General features: G+C 43.3%; 1 protein-coding gene across 4 annotated transcripts in view; it reads left to right on the top strand.

Moving 5' to 3' along the window:
• The window catches only part of invs (inversin), a 367,882-nt gene that overhangs the window by 254,473 nt on the left and 92,562 nt on the right, over positions 1 to 20,847 (top strand). For 3 of the 4 annotated variants that reach the window (XM_070881116.1, XM_070881115.1, XM_070881118.1), the window contains one exon: positions 10,591 to 11,329. In XM_070881116.1, coding sequence (XP_070737217.1) covers positions 10,591 to 11,329 — 739 coding nt within the window. Of the gene's footprint in view, positions 1 to 10,590; positions 11,330 to 19,358; positions 19,436 to 20,847 lie in introns of those variants that run through there. The other variant, XM_070881117.1, reaches the window with a different exon arrangement.

Genomic DNA, 20,847 nt, shown 5'->3' with positions numbered 1-20,847 from the left:
CTTGACCACAAAAATTAATGCCAAAGCTTCCCTTTCAATTTGCATATAATTAATCTCACTGACACTGAGAGTGCGTGAAACAAAAGCAATTGGTCTTTCCTCCCCACTACTTAATACATGAGAGATCACTGCCCCAATTCCATACGGAGAGGCATCACATGCTAGCTTAATCTCCTTAGATATGTCATAGTGAACTAACATGGTGCTCTCTACCAATTTGCTTTTACACTCCTTGAATGCTGTATCGCATTCTTTTGACCACTTCCAATGGACCTGTTTTTTCAAAAGTTTATTCAGTGGATGTAACACTGTAGCCAAATTTGGAAGGAACTTCCCATAATAGTTCAAAAGACCCAAGAATGAACGAAGTTCAGTGACATTCCTGGGAATGGGTGCATTTCTAATTGCATCCAATTTTTCCTTGGTCAGATGTAAACCACCTTTGTCTACTCTGTATCCTAAATACCCCACTGAGTTTTTAAATAACTCACACTTAGGAGCAGACACTCGTACTTTATGCTTCTCTAGCCGTTTGAGGACTTCATTCAATATGTTATTTTGAATTTGCCTATTTGGTGCTGAAATTAGTATGTCATCCAAATAACATACTACCCCTTCAATACGTTGCAAAATCTGGTTCATCACCCCTTGGAATATGGCAGGGGCGGAAGACACTTCAAACGGTAGCCTATTAAATTGATATAGGCCTAGATGAGTATTTATAGTCAAACATAACTTGGATTCCTCATCTAGTTCAAGCTGTAAGTAGGCATTCGTAAGATCCAGTTTTGAGAAGATCTGACCACCTGTCTGTGTGTTGTGAACAAATCTTCTATATTCGGCAATGTATTGGGGACATTACCCCCTAGAATCTGGTTTATGGTTACCTTATAATCACCACACAATCTTACCTTACCATCGGACTTAGGTACAACGACAATGGGTGTAGCCCAATTACATCGATCTATCTTACAAATAATGTTCTCATTCTCTAGTCTTTTGAGTTCTTGCTCAACTTTCTCCTTGAGTGCATATGGTACGGAACGTGGCTTGTAGTAAACCGATCTAGCGTCCTTCTGTACCCTGACACTCACCTTGAAGCCTTGGATCGGACTGCCCGTTTCGCAGAATACCTTCGGATACTGCTTGATAACCTCATCCGTTGATGAAAATCTCGCTTCCACACAGAAAATCTTACTCCAATCCAGCTTCAGTGAGCTCAACCAATTTCTTCCTAGTAAGGCAGACTTGTCTCCTTTCACTACTATTGGAGGCAAGTTCTGAAATTGATCTTTATATTTCAGTAGTACGGTGATACGACCTACCACAGGAATTTTCTCTCCCGAGTAGCCCCGCAGCTCTATCTTGGATTTCTCCAGTTGAAAATCACGCGATTTGTCGCGGTATAGTGACTCCGGTACTACACTCATGGAGGCACCCATGTCAATTTCCATTGGTATCTTGAATCCCGCAACATCTATGTGGATTTTGATGCTTTCCAAATCGCTGTCCGTTAACCTCGTGCTCCTGATGACGTGTAACTCTAACATCTCCTCATCCTGTTGTTGTTCTTCCATGCTATGTAGTCTCTTGGGATTTCTACTCATAGCTTTGAACGCTGGACTCATAGCTTTGAAAACTGGTTTACCCTTCAGTCGGCATGCCTTCGCAAGATGCCAGTCTTTCTGCAGAAGAAACACTCTACCTTCACATATGGACAACTTTGAGCAATGTGTTGTCCCAGGCACCTATAGCACGACTTCGACGCTCTGATAGAATTTCCAGTTCCTGAGACTTTGGGTCCCCGTCTTTTAACTTGAACCTGCAGGTGATTTATCTCGGTTGACTGACGACCGTAATTATTATTTAATTCTCGGGAATATTGTTCGGCCATGCCCATTGACCTCGCTGTCTGACAAGCAATCTCAAAAGTCAAGTCATCCGTAGTCAATAACTTCCTTCTGATCGCATCATTTTTCACCCCACAAACAAAACAATCCCGTAATGCTCGGTTTTGAAAGTTTCCAAAATTACAGTGCATCAATAGCTTTTTTAATGCTACGATGTAATCACCGATACTTTCATCAGCCTTTTGATTCTGAATCCCAAAACGATAGCTTTCAGCAATTTCTAACGGTTTGGGGTTATAGTGCTGCTCCAGCTTCGTTAAAATCTCTTTAAGCATTGTGTCCTTTGGCTCGTCAGGCACAAGCAGATTTACAAGAGTGTCATATAATGCCGGACCTGCCTCCGATAAGAAGATCGCTCTCATACGTTCCAACACAGCCCAGTTCTGGACTGCATTGTCTCGAACTTCGATTATGTTATTTGCAATGAAATACATTTCTAGCCAATCCACATACGCTTTAAAACATTCCTGGTCGTGTCTATATTCTCCCAAATGTCCCAATACACCTGCCATTTTAATCTCTAGCTGTTCACACCATTTGCTGTATTTTACCTCGGGTTTTGTAGCTTTTTTTCCCAAAGACAGAAACTTCCAAAGTCTCTCTGTCGGCTGGCTGAATCCTTCACCAACAAAAATTAAGCTTTAAATCATCCGTCGCCAAATGTGATATCCTCACAGAGCACAGCACACACAGCTTCCTAACATGGCAGGCAGCTCTCTCGGAAGTCTCCGGAAATCTGCCGGTTCTGTTTATTATTAACCCTGCACTTGCAGTACACAATACGTCCACATCCACAGTGTGGAGCTACAAACATTACAAGCTTACAGACATTAAAGTTGTATGCAGGTACAGCAAGTGATCAGGAAGACCAATGGCCTTTATTGCAAAAGGGATGAAGTATAAAAGCAGGAAAGTCTTGCTGCAGTTATACAGGGTATTGGTGAGGCCACATCTGGAATACTGCGTGCAGGTTTGGTTTCCATATTTACGAAATGATATACTTGCTTTGGAGGCAGTTCAGAGAGGGTTCATTAGGTTGATTCCAAAGATGAGGGGGTTAATCTATGACGAAAGGTTGAGTAGGTTGGACCTCTACTCATTGGAATTCAGAAGATTAAGAGGTGATCTTATCGAACCGTATAAGATTATGAGGGGGCTTGACAAGGTGGATGCAGAGAGAATGTTTCCACTGATGGGGGAGACTAGAACTAGGGGGCAAAATCTTAGAATAAGAGGCCGCCCATTTAAAACAGATGAGGAGAAATTTCTTCTCTGAGGGTTGTAAGTCTGTGGAATTCGCTGCCTCAGAGAGCTGTGGAAGCTGGGACATTGAATAAATTTAAGACAGAAATAGTCAGTTTCTTAACCGATAAGGGAATAAGGGGTTATGGAGAGCAGGCAGGGAAGTGGACCTGATTCCATGATCGGATCAGCCATGATCATATTAAATGGCGAAGCAGGCTCGTGGGGCCGTATGGCCTACTCCTGCTCCTATTTCTTGCGTTCTAATCTATTATAATACAATAATTCCGGATTCTGGACGACTCCATCAGCTATGCGCAAAATGTCCGGTTTTCGGACAATTCTGGTTTTCGGAGTTCCAGATTCGGGACGTTGCACCTGGATTAATAATACAATTGGGTGATCATACAAAACAGGACGAACAAACAACAACAATTTATATTCATATAGGGGGCCCAAAATTGATGAAGGCCTCCGCCTACCCAAGTGCTGCCCAAAGGACCGCCGATGGCTGCCGAGGTCCTTGGTGGTTCTTTGGGCGGGATATTCATGAAGAAGATCCCTCGAAGGTCTTTGGGTGGCAAATGAGCGACTTACGCTGCCAATCTGGGCGGCAGCTGGTGGGAGCTCCCAATCTTGACAGCAAGGGCACTTGACGCCCAAGTGACACCGAGGATGGAGTCGGGCCCATGTAGAGTCGAAGAGCTGGAAAGAAAAAGCATCAACAAAAAAACCCATCTGAATACCGTCGGGGACAGACCAGCCTCCAGCCAGCGGTCCACCCCTGCACTGCTGCTGAATATCCCGGCAGCTCTCCCCTCCCGGCTCCTCCAGACCACGTCGAAAGTGGCACTGGGCAGTTCGACCAGAGGGATATCGGCAGCAGTGGGCGGCAGTGGGCAGTAAGGTCATCAATTTCAGCCCCCAGGCCTTTAATGTAGTAAAATGTCCCAAAGCGCTTCACAGGAGTGTTATCAAATAAAATTTGATACTGAGCCACATAAGGAGATATTTGGGCAGATGACTAAAAGCTTGGTCAAAGAGGTAGGTTTTAATGAGCATCTTAAAGGAGGAGAGGCGGAGAGGTTCAGGGAAGGAATTCCAGAGCTTAGGGCCTCGGCAGCTGAAGGCACAGCCATCAATGGTAGAGCAATTAAAATCAGGGATGCTCAAGAGGCCAGAATTGGAGGAGTGCAGATATCTCGGACTGTTACTACCATCCGTAAATTTTAAATTACCAAAACTCTTGGGCTGGAGGAGATTACAGAGATAGGGATGGGCAAGGCCATGGAGGAATTTGAAAACCACGACAAGAATTTAAAAATCGAGGCGCTCCTTAACCAGGAAACAATGTAGGTCAGTGAGCACAGGGTTATGGGTGAGAGGGACTTAGTGCGAGTTAGGACACAGGCAGCAGAGTTTTGGATGGCCTCAAGTTTACAGATGATAGTAAATTAGAGGACACCACGAAGTGCTGGAATAGTCTAGTCTAGAGGCAACAAAGGCATTGGATGACAGTTTCAGCAGCAGATGAGCTGAGTCGGGGCAGAGTTGGGCGATGTTATGGAGGTGAAAATAGACAGATATGTCGCAGATAAGTGGTCAGAAACTCATCTCAGAGTCAAATATGACATCAATGTTGCAAACAGTCTGGATCAGCCTCAGACAATTGCCAGGGAGTGGGATGGAGTATGTAACAATATACGCAATAAACAGTATTTGCTACAATAGATTTACAAACAACTTTCTTACAACAGTTAACTACAGTCTTCTACCAAGGCTTAAGATACATTTCTTTCTGCAAACTTAACTTAATTTACAGGTTAACAGACAAACACAAGGGATGAGAGCTTATCTTGATTAGGGTGGGAATTCGCTATTTGTGGAAGCAGCCAGTTACACTCTACATCAATGCACACACACTAATCTTTAATTTGAAAAAAAACTCAATTTCATTAAAAGGATAGTGATTTTGTCAATAGATGGGGCCTTTCGAAAAATACTATATTTGAATTAAATGCTGTATGTGTGTATAGTAACTTGGTATTGAACATGGTGCTGCTGCCAACACACAAGTGTAAAAAACCAAGATCAAGTGTGTGCTTTGCATTCAATAATAAAGGGCTCAATTTTCCCCAGTGATTTGCGCCATTATTTTGGCACACACGGTTTTTATTTTGCCGTATTTATTTTTTTCCACGTTTCCCCCTGCGATCTGCGCCGCCGTAATTGACTTAGTTATGATTTTTCTAGGACAGTTTTTTTTTACGTCATGGGGGTGTTCCCTCATGTCTGCGCCGGTTTTTATAAATTTTCGCAGTTTCGCCAACATTTTTTCCTCCTAGATCCGCGTATCTGGCCACTCCCGAAAAACCTTCTGGGCACTTAAGAAAACCAGCGCACATTGAGAAATCGGTGCTGAAAGACGCCATTGTTTTTAAATCGAAGATTTTAGAGGGAGTCAAGAACACTGTCAAAATCAGTAATAAAGTTCAACTTTTTTTTACCTGTCATCGTAATAAATGTAAATTTCTTGGATTTCAGAAGTTTTCTCATTTTATTACTCACTCGCACATCACCACAGAACGTCTTGAAGCAGGGCTGGAGGGTTGTAGCATTGGCCAGCAGAATCGGCCCCGCGCCTGGACACAGAGGCTCAGGGTTCGGCTACAAAACAAGCTGTGGGGGGGAGGAGAGACAGCGAGGTGCCGATCGGAAGGCTTCTGAAGACTGCAATGAGTGGAGGGTAGGAGGGGGGAGGAGGGAGAGAGAAGGGGAGAAGTCACAAGACAGCAATTAGTTAAGGGGGGGTGGGAGGGGGGAGAAAGCAGAAGTCACAAGACCTTGCGTGTGGTCCATCCATACAGACCTTGGGGAGAGAGAGAATTGCGAACCTGTCCTGCCGCCTTTCCTCGATTTTGAGCTTCATTCAAAGGTTAAATTTAAGTATGGGGGCAATACTGACAATGTCATACCTTGTGCGCGCCTTCTGCATCATGGTGCTACGTAGGAGACAATGGATTCGACGTCATCGCATCAGGAACATCAGAGCCCGTAGGGTGCTGGGCAGGAGGCCATTACCCAAGTCGGATATATCGAGACAGGCATTCGTACCTGCATCTGAGTGATGCAAACTGTGTCAGAAAGCTGCGTTTCTGCAAAGAAGTTGTAACTGACATCTGTGAGTTGGTCAAAGCAGACCTGCAACCTGGAAGCATCAGGGGGACTACTTTGTCAGTTGAAGTGAAGGTTACAGCTGCACTTTCATTCTATGTCTCCGGCACATTTCAAGCTACAACTGGGAATGTGTGCACCATCTCTCAACATGCAACACATGTCTGCATTCGCCAGGTGATGGCTGCACTGTATGCACGGAGGAATGACTTCATAAAGTTTCTCATGACCGCCCAAGCAATGCATGACAGGGCTGTGGGTTTCTCCAGGATTGCTGGCTTCCCAAAGATACAGGGTTACATTGATTGTACCCACATCACCTTGCAAGCACCTTTGGAGGATTCCGAGATGTACAGGAACAGAAAAAGCTTCCACTCCATTAATGTAAAGCTTGTGTGTGATGACATGCCTCATATCATGTCAATCGTTGCAAGATACCCTGGGAGCACCCATGATGCGTTCATCCTACGTGACAGCGTTATATCTGCCATGTTTCAGCAGCAGCAGCCAGAAGGGCAGAGCTGGCTACTGGGAGACAAATGGTCCGGCCTCGCCAACTGGCTCATGACGCTCCAAGCATAACCTGGACCGAAGCTGACATTGAGAAGACCATTGGCATCTTAAAACAGTGTTTCCGATGCCTGGACCATTCTGCAGGCTACTTGCTGTACTCCTCTGAGATTGTCGGTCAGTTCACTGTTGTGTACTGCATGCTGCATAACTTAGCCATCATGAGGCAGCAGCACCTGGTCGTGGAAGATCCACCTGCGATGAGAGTGGCTGATAATGATGCGGAAGATACAGGTGACGAGCAGGAGGAGGAGGATAATGATAATGAGGATGAAGAAGCCATGCAAGTGCCTGAGGCCTCAGCATGACGGTGGAGGAGGGCGGGCCATCGTGCCCCTTTAACGATTGCTCGAGCCTTGTGCCAGCTGCTCATCCGTGAACGTTTTACTGATGCCTGACGGCTCAGCGACAACTATTTCACATGGACCATGTTTACTGTTTGGAGCTGTTCCGTAATGTTGTGTTGTGTTAATGGAACATGATTCAGTTTTAATGTAAAATCTATTTTATTCAAAAGTTTAACAAACCGTTCTTTTGTACTTAACTTTAATAAAATTATTCTTTACTTTAAGATCACCCTTTAAGATTACTTAAAAACTTTAAGATCACTTACAAACTTTTAAACTTGTAAATTTACATAACTTACAAAAAACTTTTAATTCGAGAACAGTTACAACAGTAACAATAATAATAACAGCAGCAGTAAAAAAACGCTGCACTCACCCATTTCTCCTCCACCTTATTCTAAGACCACCCGCAGCGTTTGGTCTTAGACTCTCCACCACCCCTGCCCGCAGGCGGTGGCGCAATGTTTCTGGGCTTGGTACCGAGTTTATTCTTTATAAGATCTCAGGGTACTGCGCACCTGTTGGGGGTGGGTGGGGAGGGGGGTGTTGCGGGGGGCGGGGGGGTGGGGAGGTGCGTCAGCGGCAGGCAGCAAGTTGGAGAGCCTAGGCTGCAAGTTGGAGGGCCCAGCTTTGGGCTCTTCAGAGGCTGGTTTGGGGATTGGAGTGGGAGTGACAGTTGATTCTGTCAATGGGCCCGGGGTCTGGGCATGTTCCTTTTTGCAGCAACTAACTCCAACATGCCGTCCCTCCATGCGCCCTGACAGTGTCTCAACGACCTGCAACATTCCCTCCCTCATGTTGAATAAAACTACGTACAACATTCCCTCCCTCATGATCAGTGACGTGGTTTGCACTACCTCTGACATTCCCTCCCTCATGGCCACCATTCCCTCACTGTCCCCGACATCGTTCTCATTTCTCGTGTCATTACTGTTACTTCTCCTGACAGTCCCACTACCTCATCACTCACCCCACTGATGGCGTCCAGGAGTGGTCGGGTAAGGTCAATGCTCTCTGCACTCAATGACATAATCTGGACCACATGTTAGATTCTGCACCTCAGGAGAGCGCGGTCGAGCTCTCCTTCCCCTCCTCCCCACGGGTGTACCTCGCTGCACCCCACCACTGGGACCCGCAGCCTGGGATGTTGGGGCCCTGGGTGTGCCTCGCTGCATCCCACCACTGGGACCCGCAGCCTGGGACGGTGGGGCCCTGGGTGTGCCTCGCTGTACCACACCACTGGGACCCGCAACCTCGGAAGGTGTGAAACCATGGAATGTCTCACCAGCACTCAAACCACTAGTCACGAAAGAGGTTGTCACCTCCATGAGCAGCACCTCCTCCAAAGTCAGTACAACAGTGGGAGCTTCATCCAGCTCCATCCCCTGCCCCTCACTCCCATATTCTTGGTCTGGAGGGTTGGATTGGAAGATGTTCTCTTCGGGCTCATCCACGTCTGAATATTCTTCTGCATTGTCAGGGTTAGCCTCAAGTTCTGCAAAATATAACAAGTCAAATGGCTACCAGCAGAAGAGGGGCCAGGGTGGGTGACATGAGAAGGCTCACACATCGCAGGCCAGGCAGCAGGCTGATTTGAAGGACCATGATGAATTTGCAGGACTTACCCTCTCCCTCGAGTGTGGGCCCAGCTTGTGCCGTGGCGATTTCATTTCTCCAGGCAGGACCCATCAAAGCAGCGACCCTCTCTTCCAAGGGTGTCAGTGGGTACAGATTTGCCGGGTCTTCTCCTGTTTGAGTTCTTTCCCTTTTATTATATGCCACTTTCCTTTGCAAAGATGAAAATCTAACTTTTTAAAGAGGGTGTCTTTCTGCTGGGTGGGACATACAGATGGCCACATTTACAATTGCAATTGCATTGAATAAATGAAAATATTACTTACACTAACTAGTTGACCAAGGTCCTGCCATTTCTTTTTACACTGGCCTCCAGATCTCATGGTGATCACCATTGCACTGTAATCTTCTGCAACTTGGTTCCAGCGTTTCTTCATTTTTTGGGGTGTAACTTTTATGTGACCTCTGCTGGTATCCAGCTCCTGCTATCTGTTCTCAGTCACAGTAACTAGTGCCTCCACTTCTTCCTGTAAGAAATTCTTGGTCCTTGCACTGCAGTGCATCTTGTACTACTGCAGCTCCGACTTTTCCAATGCTCTCACAGCACTCGTTCTCACACACACAACTGGCTCTTTAAAAATGGCCGATTGCCAACTCAGAACTGTACTGCGCATGCGCGTCCATTACAACAACATCAGAACCGTAACTTTTTTCTGCCCATGCGCAGAAGCTACAGCATCGTTTTTCGGCGCAGACAGCAGGCTGCACCCCCCGAGGTGACTGGACACGCTGCGCAGTGCCAAATCCAATTTCCAATTATACATCGGGGAAATTTTGGCAACTTATTTCTGGCACATTTCTGGCCTAGAAAAGCGAGCGTAACTCTGGCACTTCGCCCGAAAACGGGCTTGGGGAAAATTGAGCCCATAGTGCTGAAGTTACTGTACTTTCTGAGTTTAAGGAGATTGCACCACAGTATTGTTTTGTGATTTGGTATTTGTGCACGAACAAGATTTTCAAAATGCATCACACATCCTTACTGAGGCAACTTTCTTACTGGACAAATAAATCAATGCGTTGGGTGGTGTTGTAATTAAGAATCTGTTTTTCAATCCCGTTCCTGCTGACAATTAAATATATCCTTTCTCAGCGGATTGTAAGGGTCCTATTTGAAATGACTCGTCAGTCGCAAAGCACTTCCTGGTGGTTACATTTCACAAAACATTACTGTCCACAATTAAGCATAAATTAGTTCGAAATTTGCAATTTCACTCGGAGACAATAAGGATGGCTGTTCTGAGATATGGAAATGCTACACAATGAAATGGGGTAGACCTCTTCGGGTTAAGGTTTGTACTACCTCTGACATTCCCTCCCTCATGGCCACTATTCCCTCAGTGATGGCCCCGGACATTGTTTCCATTTCTCGTGTCTCGAGCTTTACTCAATATGTGGCCCATTCAATACTTGACCTGCAAGTGTTCACTGATAACGGTAGGTGTTAAAAATGAAAAAGGTGTTCTATTTCCCAGCACTGACAACTCTCACCTTGATGAAATTGAAATTCACCAAAAATATAAATTTATTAAAATAAATTGCAAAATTTTAGAACTTATGGATTGTTACCAATTTTTGCTTACGCTATTAAGAACACAACTTTTCTTGTAACTTCAATTGTCACAAAACAAGATATGTGTTTATTATTATTTATTAGATATTTTCACTAAAATGTGCTACAAAATAATTTTTATGATTTTTTTTCACCATTCTAGAACTTATCAGGAAAACCTCCAAAAGCAATAATGTCCGTGATCACCAGCAGTTCAATGAAGAAAGTGCTCCTGCTGAACTACACTCTTCCAGACAGCTCACTCCTTCAGAAAGAGGAGATAAGACTGAGAGTGATAGAAAGGTCACTGAAAGTATCAACAGACTCCATGGTAGTAAGTCAAAACCTGCTGGCTTTAGGTCAGCCAGTACAACAAAAAAACTGGTGAAACAGCAGAGTGCATCTCCATTAGTTGGTAGCAGACATCATAAAACGAGACCTGAATCTTCCCAAGAATGTGAGGAGCCTGGGGCAGGACTAAAGTGCAGTCGATTCTCACCTGCTGGTTCAAGCCGACCTGGAAGCGCCAAATCTATGGTTGTAAACAATATTGATAATGCTGGCCTCACTGTGCAAACTGGCAACCAGATCTCTGATATTATTACTCCTATTTGGCATCCTCCGACCTTCCCAAAACCCAAAAGTGTCAGTTCTACGTCAACATTTCCAGTCAGTGGAAAACATTATAATACGATTGAAAATGTACCTCAGAACAGAAGTGGTAGTTCTCGATCTTCAAGCACTGAAAACCGTTCATGCACCACCCTGAGTCATCGGAGTTCTGATATTCTGCTTATTCCTTTGGAAGTCCGAGTACAAATAGTGGAAAAGGAAAGATTGAGAAAAGAACTTTTTCGGAAGAAGAATAGGGCAGCGACAGTTATTCAGAGGGCATGGAAAAGGTAGGAACCATCTGTTTATATTAAACTGCTATGTTGTAATGCTTCTATCTATTTTCTCAACAACAACTTGCATTCATATAGCGCCTTTAGCACAGGAAAATGTCACAAGGTGTTTCACAGTGGCATAATGAGACAAAAATAGGCACAGAATCAAAGAAGGAATTACTCGGAGTGGTGACAAAAGATTTGGTTAAAGAGGTACGTTTTAAGGAGGGTCTTAAATGAGAAGAGGGAGATGGAGAGTCGGTGGGATTTAGGGAGGGAATTCCTGAGCATGGAGCCCAGACAGCTGAAAGCATGAGCACCAATCATGGGCAAAGAGAAGAGAGGATGCACAAGAGGGCAGAGTCAGAGAAATCGAGAGCTTGTGGAGAAGCAGCTGTGGGGTTGGAGGACATTACAGAGATAGGGAGGGACGAAGCCACGAAGGGACTTAAACATGAGGATGAGAATTTTAAATTGGAAGCATTGGGGACTGGGAGCCAGTGTATGTCAGCAAGCACAGTTGTGATGGGTAAGCAGGAATACATAAGAACATAAGAAATAGGAGCAGGAGTAGGCCATTTGGCCCCTCGAGCCTGCTCCACCATTCAATAAGATCATGGCTGATCTGATCTTGGCCTCAACTCCACTTCCCTGCCCGCTCCCCATAACCCCTGACTCCCTCTTCATTCAAAAGTCTGTCTATCTCCACCTTAAATATATTTAATGACCCAGCCTCCACAGCTCTCTGGGGTAGAGAATTCCAAAGATTCATGACACTCTGAGAGAAGAATTTGCTCCTCATTTCGGTTTTAAATGGGTGACCCCCTATTATGAAACTATGGCCTCTGGTTCTAGATTCCTCCACGAGCGGAAACATCCTCTCTGCATCTACCCTGTCAAGCCCCCTCAGAATCTTATATGTTTTAATAAGATCACGTCTCATTCGTCTAAACTCCAATGAGTATAGGCCCATCGTGCTCAAACTTTCTTCATCTCAGGAATCAACCTCGAGAAACTTCTCTAAACTGCCTCCATGCAAGTCTATCCCTCCTTAAATAAGGAGACCAAAACTGTATGCGGTACTCCGAGGGGCTGAAATTCAGCCTCCCGATAAGGTCTCTGGCCCCCTGAAATTGGCGGCCATGGGGTGGTGCCGAATGGCGGCCTGGCCGACGCTCACTAAATTCACCTTCGGGCTTTTTGCTGCGGTGTGACGATCCGCCCTGCCCCTGCAGATGCGTCTTAAAGACGTCATCAGTGCGCGCACCGCAACGGAACCACCCCGGGAGGGAAGTTCACCTGCCAAAGTCTCCCGGCCGCCGTTCGGTGCCCCCGACAGCTTTTTGTGTCGGGGCATTCCTTCTTGGGCCTTGTTGGTTGGGGGCGCGGCCGCCCTTAAAGCGGAGGTGGCGCTGCCAGCGATGCCATTTTTTTTCTTTCGGCCGACTGCCAGGTCAGGCCGACAATTATGCCCCCGGTTTCAGCTGGGCCGCCAACAGGCAGCCTAGCCCTCCCCTCTTGAGTGCCGAAGCCTTCCCTGGTGGCCCAGTGGACCTAACTTAAAAAAGATGCAGAGTTTGCAGCAGCCCTCCCCTTTAACTGAAGGGGAGAGACGTTGTGATGTGGCAGCGCGATGATGTCATCGTTGCAGTGCTGATGAGTGACAACGGCGGAGACTACGTCCACTTGAACCTCACTAGTGACGGCCACTCTGCTCCGCCCCCACTTCCGCCCCCATGATGCGGCCACTTCCGCCCCGCTTGAAAAAAAGTTTGAGGAGCTGAATTTCTCTGGATACTCCAGGAGACTTAGAAAAAGGTAGGTCCGCGCCATTTCGAGTGGAGGTGAATTTCGACCCCCAGGTGTGGTCTCACCTATGCCCTGTAGCAGGAATTACCTACTTTTATACTCCACCCCCTTTCAATAAAGGCCAACATTCCATTTGCCTTCCTGATTACTTGCTGTACCTGCATGCTAACTTTTTCTGTTTCATGTACAAAGACCCCCAGATCCCTCTGTACCTCAGCATTTTGTAATCTCTCTCCATTTAAATAATAATTTGCTTTTTTATTTTTTGTACCAAAGTGGATAACCTTCCATTTTCCCACATTATACTCCCATCTGCCAAATTTTTGCCCACTCACTTAGCAGATTCTTTGTGCCCTCCTCACAACTTGCTTTCCCACCTATCTTTGTTTCAAAAGCAAATTTGGCTACATTACATTCAGTCCCTTCATCCAAGTCATTAATATAGATTATAAATAATTAAGGCACCAGCACTGATTCCTGTGGCACACCACCAGTTACAGTTTGCCAACTTGGAAATAACCCATTTATCTTGACACTCTTTTCTGTTAGTTAGCCAATCCGCTATCCATGCTAATATAGTACCCCCAACCCCGTGAGCTCTTATCTTGTGCAGTAACCTTTTATGTGGCACCTTATTGAATGCCTTCTGCAAATCCAAATACACAACATTAACTGGTTCCCCTTTATCCACCCTGCTCGTTACATCCTCAACGAACGCCAGCAAATTTGTCAAAACATGATTTCCCTTTCATAAAACCATGCTGACTCTGCTTGACTGTATCATGATTTTCTAAATGTCCTGCTACTACTTCCTTAATAATGGACTCCAGCATTTTCCCAATGACAGATGTTAGGCTAACTGATCTATAGTTTATTGCTTTCTATCTCCCTCCTTTCTTAAATAGGGGCATTACATTTGGGGTTTTCCAATCCGCTGGGACCTCTCCAGAATCCAGGGAATTTTGGTAGATTACAACCAATGCAGCCACTTCTTTTAAGTCCCTAGGATGCAGGCCATCAGGCCATCGGGACTTGTCCACCTTTAGTCCCATTAGTTTGCCTAATACTTGTTCTCTAGTAATGGTGGTTGTTTTAAGTTCCTTCCTTCCAATAGCCCTTTGATTATCAATTATTGGGATGCTTTTAGTGTCTTCTACCGTGAAGACCAATACAAAATATTGGTTCAAAGTCTCTGCCATTTCTTTGTTGCCCATTATTAATTCCCCAGTCTCATCCTCTAAGGGACCAACGTTTACTTTAGCTACTTGCTTCCTTTTTATATACCGTAGAAGTTCTTACTGTCTGTTTTTATATTTCTTGCTAGTTTACTCTCATAAGTTATCTTCTCTCCTTTTTTTTTAGTCATCCTTTGCTGCTTTCTAAAAATTTCCCAATCCTCTGGCCTTGCACTATTCTTCGCAACTTTGTATGCCTTTGTTTTCAATTTGATACCATCCTTAACTTCCTTAGTTAGCCACGGATGGTTCAGCCTTCTCTTAGAGTCTTTCTTTCTCACTGGAATATATCTTTGCTGAGAGTTATGAAATATCTCCTTAAATGTTTGCCACTGCTCATCTACCGTCTTACCCTTTAATCTATTTTCCCAGTCAACTTTAGCCAACTCTGCCTTCATACCTTAGTAATTGCCTTTATTTAAGTTCAGGACACTAGTTTGAGACCTAGCTTTCTCACCCTCAAACTGAATTTGAAATTCTACCATGCTATGATCACTCTTCCCAAGAGGATCCTTTAGTATGAGATCATTAATTAATCCTGTCTCATTACACATTACCAGACCTAAAATAATCTTCTCCCTGGTTTCTCCCACAACGTATTGTTCTAAGAAACCATCCCGAATACATTCTATGAACTCTTCCTCAAGGCTACCTTTGCCAATTTGATTTGTCCAATCAACATGAAGATTAAAATCACCCATGATTATTGCCGTACCTTTCTTACAAGCCTCCATTATTTCTTGATTTATACTCTGTGCTACAGTGTAGCTACTGTTAGGGGGCCTACAGACTACTCCCACCAATGACTTCTTTCCCTTATTATTTCTTATCTCCACCCAAACTGATTCTATATTTTGATCTTCTGAGCTAATATCATTTCTCACTACTGCACTGATCTCATCCTTTATTAACAGAGCTACCCCACCTTCTTTTCCTTTCTGCCATTCCTTCCGAAATGGCAAATAGCCCTGAATATTCAGTTCCCAGCCTTGGTCACCTTGCAACCATGTATCTGTAATGGCTATCAGATCATACCCATTAATTTCTATTGGTGCCGTCAACTCATCTATCTTGTTACAAATGCTGCATACATTCAGATAACGAGCTTTTAATTTTGTCTTTTTACTATTTTTCTCTACTCTGACCCCACTTTCTGATGCACTCTTATGTTCACTCTGTCCCTTCCTGTTACACTCTGGTTATCATTACCCCTATCGCTACCCTGCACTATTGCCTTCTACTTTCTTTTTGACTTTTTAAATTTTCACTCACCTGATCCCTCCCCACCCCCCACTATTTAGTTTCAAGCGCTATCTTCAGCCCTAGTTATTTGATTCACCAGGACACAGGTCCCAGCCTGGTTCAAGTGTGGCCCATCTCGACGGAACAGCTCCCTCTCATCCCAGTACTGGTGCCAGTGCCCCATGAATCAAAACCCATTTCTCCCACACCAATCTTTGAGCCATGCTTTCATCTCTTTGATCTTATTTACCCTATGCAAATTTGCTTGTGGCTCAGGTAGTAATCCAGAGATTATATCTTTGTGGTTCTGTTTTTAATTTAGCCTCTAGTTGCTCATACTCCCTCAGCAGAACCTCTTTCTTTGTCCTACCTCTGTCATTGGTACCCACGTGGACCATGACAACTGGATCTTTCCCACTCCACTCCAAGTTCCTCTCCAGCCAAGGGGAGATGTCCTTAACCCTGGCACCGGGCAGGCAACACAGCCTTCGGAACTCATGCTCTCGGCTGCAGAGAATCTATCCCCCTAACTATACTGTCTCCTGCCACTACAATATTTATTTCTACTCCTCCAACTTGAATAGCTCCCTGTACCACGGTGCTGTGGTCAGTTTGCTCATCCTCCCTGCAGTCCCTGGTCTCATCCACACAGGGAGTAAGAACCTCGTACCTGTTATCCCAACTTGGTTCGGGATAAGTTTACAGAGCATGAGACTCCATGAATGAATAAAGCCATAAGGGAACAATTGCGGATAAGAAAATAGGTACATATTAAGTACACAGACAGCAGGGGAGTGCATGATAGGGGAGAAAATTAAAATTTAAGGAGAGAAGTCAGAAAAACAATTCGGAAGGCAAAAAGGAACTATGAAATTAAATGATCAAGGAACATAAAACAACATCGTAAAGTATTTTACAGGCACATCAATTTTAAAAAAAGAAGGTTGGGATGGGAATAGGGCCACAGGTAATGATAGAGAGATGGCAGAAATATTAAATAATTATTTTGCTTCAGTATGTACCAGGGAGATAGAACAGGTGAACATGGAATTGGACGATGAGATTTGTAATGAGATAAGTACATTTAAAATAAAAAGAAGAGATATTAAATAAACAAATCAAACTAAAAGAGGGTAAAAACCCTGGTCCGGATTTTAAAAGAATCTAGGGAAGAGATAGCAAAGGCCTTACTACACATATTTAATAATTCGTTAGAAAAAGGTGTAGTGCCAGAGGACTAGCGGAGAGCTAACATAATACCTATATTTAAGAAGAGGGATAGAACATGTCCAGAGAATTATAGACCAGTCAGCTTAACATCGGTGGTAGGAAAAATAATGGAATTCCTACTAAAGGAGGAAATAGAAAAACATCTAGAAACCAAAAATATAATAATGAATAGTCTGCATGGATTGCAAAAGGGTAAGTCTTGCTTGACCAATCTCATTGCATTTTTTGAAGAGGTAGCAGAGAGAGGAGACAATGGTAATGCAGTAGATGTAATTTATCTAGATTTTCAAAAGGCCTTTGATAAGGTACCCCATAATAGACTAATGAACAAGGGCAGAGAATGCAGAGTCAGGGGACAAGGAGCAGAAAGGATAGCTAGCTGGCTTCAAGACAGAAAGCAGAGAGTAGGGGTAAAAGGTAGCTATTCACAGTGGCAGAAAGTGGGCAATGGTGTTCCACAAGGATCAGTGCTGGGACCACTGTTGTTTACAAGTTATATTAACGATTTAGACTTTGGAATCAAAAACACAATTTATACATTTGTGGATGACACCAAGTTTGGGGGGGGGAGATAGTCAATACTGAGGAGGACTGCAACAAATTACAGGAGGACATTAATAAACTTGCAGAATGGGCATATCATTGGCAAATGCAGTTCAACTCAGATAAATGTGAGGTATTACATTTTGGTAGGAAGAATAAGGAGGTCACTTATTACTTGGAGGGTGCGAGTCCAGTCTAAGGGATCTCGGTGTACGGATACTCAAATCACTAAAAGTTGCGACACAGGTTAGCAAGGCCATATAAAAAGCTAACCAAGCACTAGGGTTTATTTCTAGAGGTAATAGAATTGAAAAGTAAGGAAGTTATGCTAAACCTGTATCGAACCTTGGTTAGACATACTTAGAGTACTGCGTACAGCTCTGGTCGCCATATTATAAAAAGGATATAGAGGCACTGAAGAAGGTGCAGAAAAGATTTACAAGGATGATACCAAAAATGCGAGGGTATACCTATTAGGAAAGGATGAACAGGCTGGGTCTCTTTTCTCTTGATAAAAGATGGCTGTGGGGTGACCTAATAGAGGTCTTTAAAATTATGAAAGGTTTTAATAGAGTGGATACAGAGAAAATGTTTCCACTTATGAGGAAGAGCATAACTAAAGGCCATCAATATAAGATAGTCACCAGGAAATCCAGTAGGGAATGCTGAAAAAACCTCTTTACCCAGAGAGTGGTGAGAATATGGAACTCACTACCACAGGGAGTGGTTGAAGTGAATAGTATAGATGCATTTAAGGGTAGGCTTGACAAGCATATGAGGGAGAAGGGAATAGAGGGTTATGCTGATAGATTTAGATGAGGAAAGACAGGAGGAGGCTCGATTGGAGCATAAACGCCTGCATGGACTGGTTGGGCTGAATGGCCTGTTTCATATATCCTATAATCCTATGTTGAGAGGCCAGGTGAGCATTGCAATGGTCAAGTCTGGAAGTGACAACGACATGGATGAGATTTTCGGCAGCAGATGGGCTGAGACAGAGGCGGGCAATATTACAGAGGTGGAATTAGAGGGTCTTTGTAATAATTAGAATATGGGGTTGGAAGCTTAGTGGAAGGTCTAATAGGAGGACAAGATTGCGAACAATCTGGTTCAACCTAACTGGCCCGGGAGGGGTATGGAATCGGTGGCAAGGCTACAGAGTTTGTGACAGGGCCTGTAGATGCTGGCTCCCAATATTCAAGACTCTATGTTGGACAAGCAGTGTGACAACATAGAGGCAGTGGTGGTGGAGAAGTAGAGCTGGGTGCTGTCAGTGTACATGTGGAAACTGATGCCATGTCTCTCATTAGAAATTGTAGAACATGAAAGGCAACAAAGCTATATCTTGCCTTCAAAGAGTGCTCCCAAAGGTTAATTTGCTGCCCAATGTTTTCTTTTTTGTTTCCGTTATTTAGTTGTCTATCTCACAGGTCAAAGCAATGGCTGTAGACAGGCAAGCATGTCAAGCAGATGGTGCAACTGGCCAAATTTAAATGGTGGGACAAAAAAATGGGAATTTGTATGGGGAAAAGAAATACAAGAGCAGAAAAAGTAGATAAGGGGAAAATGTTTTAAAAGGATTTAAAAATATATATTGCAAGTGTAGAAGGTGCCCAAGTTGTGACATCGATCATGTATGTGTGATTGAGCAGTAAGGTAAAGAAATTGGGAATAAAAGTCAGGAGAAGAAATCAAGCTTGCAGGAAAGGAGGAAAAACGAGTCCCAAACCTGTAAGGCAGAGATTGGTTTCCTTGGACTCTTGGACTAGATGCTCAAATTTTCAATGATGCTACAAATAATTACAGCAAACTCCACCTTTATACTTGTGTCTACATTTTAGTTAAAATTGATGAAGGTAGGCACGTCACTTCTGAAGGGATGACTTGTAAATCTTTGATTTAATTATTAATACTTCCTTGTGAGTAGTGTCTAACTTCAAATCCTGTTTTAAGACATTTTTTCAATGTTTTAAATTGATTTATAGAGGAAGTGATCTGACGATGATTAATTTCCAATCTCAACCAGTGTATGGGGTAGTGGAGAAGGAACCATAACAGCCAGTGAGAAGATTTGGAGAGTCGGTCCATTTTGGCTGTGCTTCTGTACTTCTCAGCAACTCATTAGAGAGAAACATTGACAAAAAAGGAGATGGCATAGGGAAAGTTTTAAAAATAGAGCAAGGAGAAATAAAAGTAAGCTCACCAGAAAAATTAATTTTATCAGCCTGTTTTGTAATTTCCAAATGGTTATATTAAGTTCTGTCTGTGTTGTGAATGCTGATTTGTCATCTGTCATTTCAGTAATTTAAAATATTTAATATTTTCTGCAAACTTAATGTGATCCTTAGTTGATTTGCTAGCTATTAATGGGCATGTTGAGTGTCTGAGCAATTTTCATCACATCCATCGCTGCATTCAGAAATCCTGAATTATCTCAGTGACTTTAAAAGTGCTTTCACAGATTTTTCATTAATTTTGCTAAGTCGCTTCCTCTACTCTGATTTTGATTGTATTATTACATCGAAAACCATCTGTGTCTTTATTTTCACAATTTGATAAATTAAAAAAGAATCCTTTCATAAATATAACTAAACTGAACATTTTTGATCAGACTCTGAATTGTTTTCAAAGATCTTTCTACTCTGAATTATATTTGCTTTTCAACTCCTGTCACAGTAGATATGTTTATACATTTTGATCTCACACCTTAATACATTTTAGGCATGTCGGCACCAAACATGAAAGTGACTTTTTGTTGACAAGAAATCCATTTAAAAATGGGAGATCTAATTATGAAACTAAAGTGAAAGTGTGGAAATGTAAATACGTTGTAACAAGTATCAAATAGAAATAAACTCCAGAATTTTTGACAAATAAAAGATAGCATTATTTCAGTGCTTTATTAAAGTGGTCAAATGCTTTCCTAGATTTGTAGCAATTTTTTAAAAATTAAAGTAAATTTTTTTAAATTTAGTAATGTGTTGCCCATGGTAAGTCAGGACGAAGTGGTTGGGGCTAAAATTCCAGCCTCACCAGATCCGTACGAAGTACGGACGGACCCGGTGAGGCCTCGTAAAAGCCGGTTTCCAGGGTGCAATGCGCATGCGCCGTAAACCGGCTTTTCCAATCTGTCAAGATTTGTCTTGAAAGATCGTCCGCATCCCCGGGAGAAGACATTCGCGTGGGAGAGATTGGGCTATTTGCCCAACTCATGCCTAGCGAATGTCCTTCAAACTCTTATGCCTGGTGCAGGCGCATAGCCTACTTTTACCAGCGTAAGAGTTTTAAAACATATAAAAATTAAATTTAAAAACACATTTTTACGTTGAAAACCCTGTCCATTAAGGTAAGTTTATTTTAAATCGTATTAAAACACATTTAAAAAAAATTCTAAAATATATTTTTTCTAAAACATTTAATTTCAATTAATTTTAAATATGTGAGGTCTTTTATTTATTTATTATGTGTTTCTTG

The sequence above is a fragment of the Pristiophorus japonicus genome, chromosome 5 (assembly GCF_044704955.1).
Source record: "Pristiophorus japonicus isolate sPriJap1 chromosome 5, sPriJap1.hap1, whole genome shotgun sequence".
NCBI lineage: Eukaryota > Metazoa > Chordata > Chondrichthyes > Pristiophoridae > Pristiophorus > Pristiophorus japonicus.
Note: the sequence above shows the minus strand (reverse complement) of the source record. Positions and strands in the feature narration are given on the sequence as shown.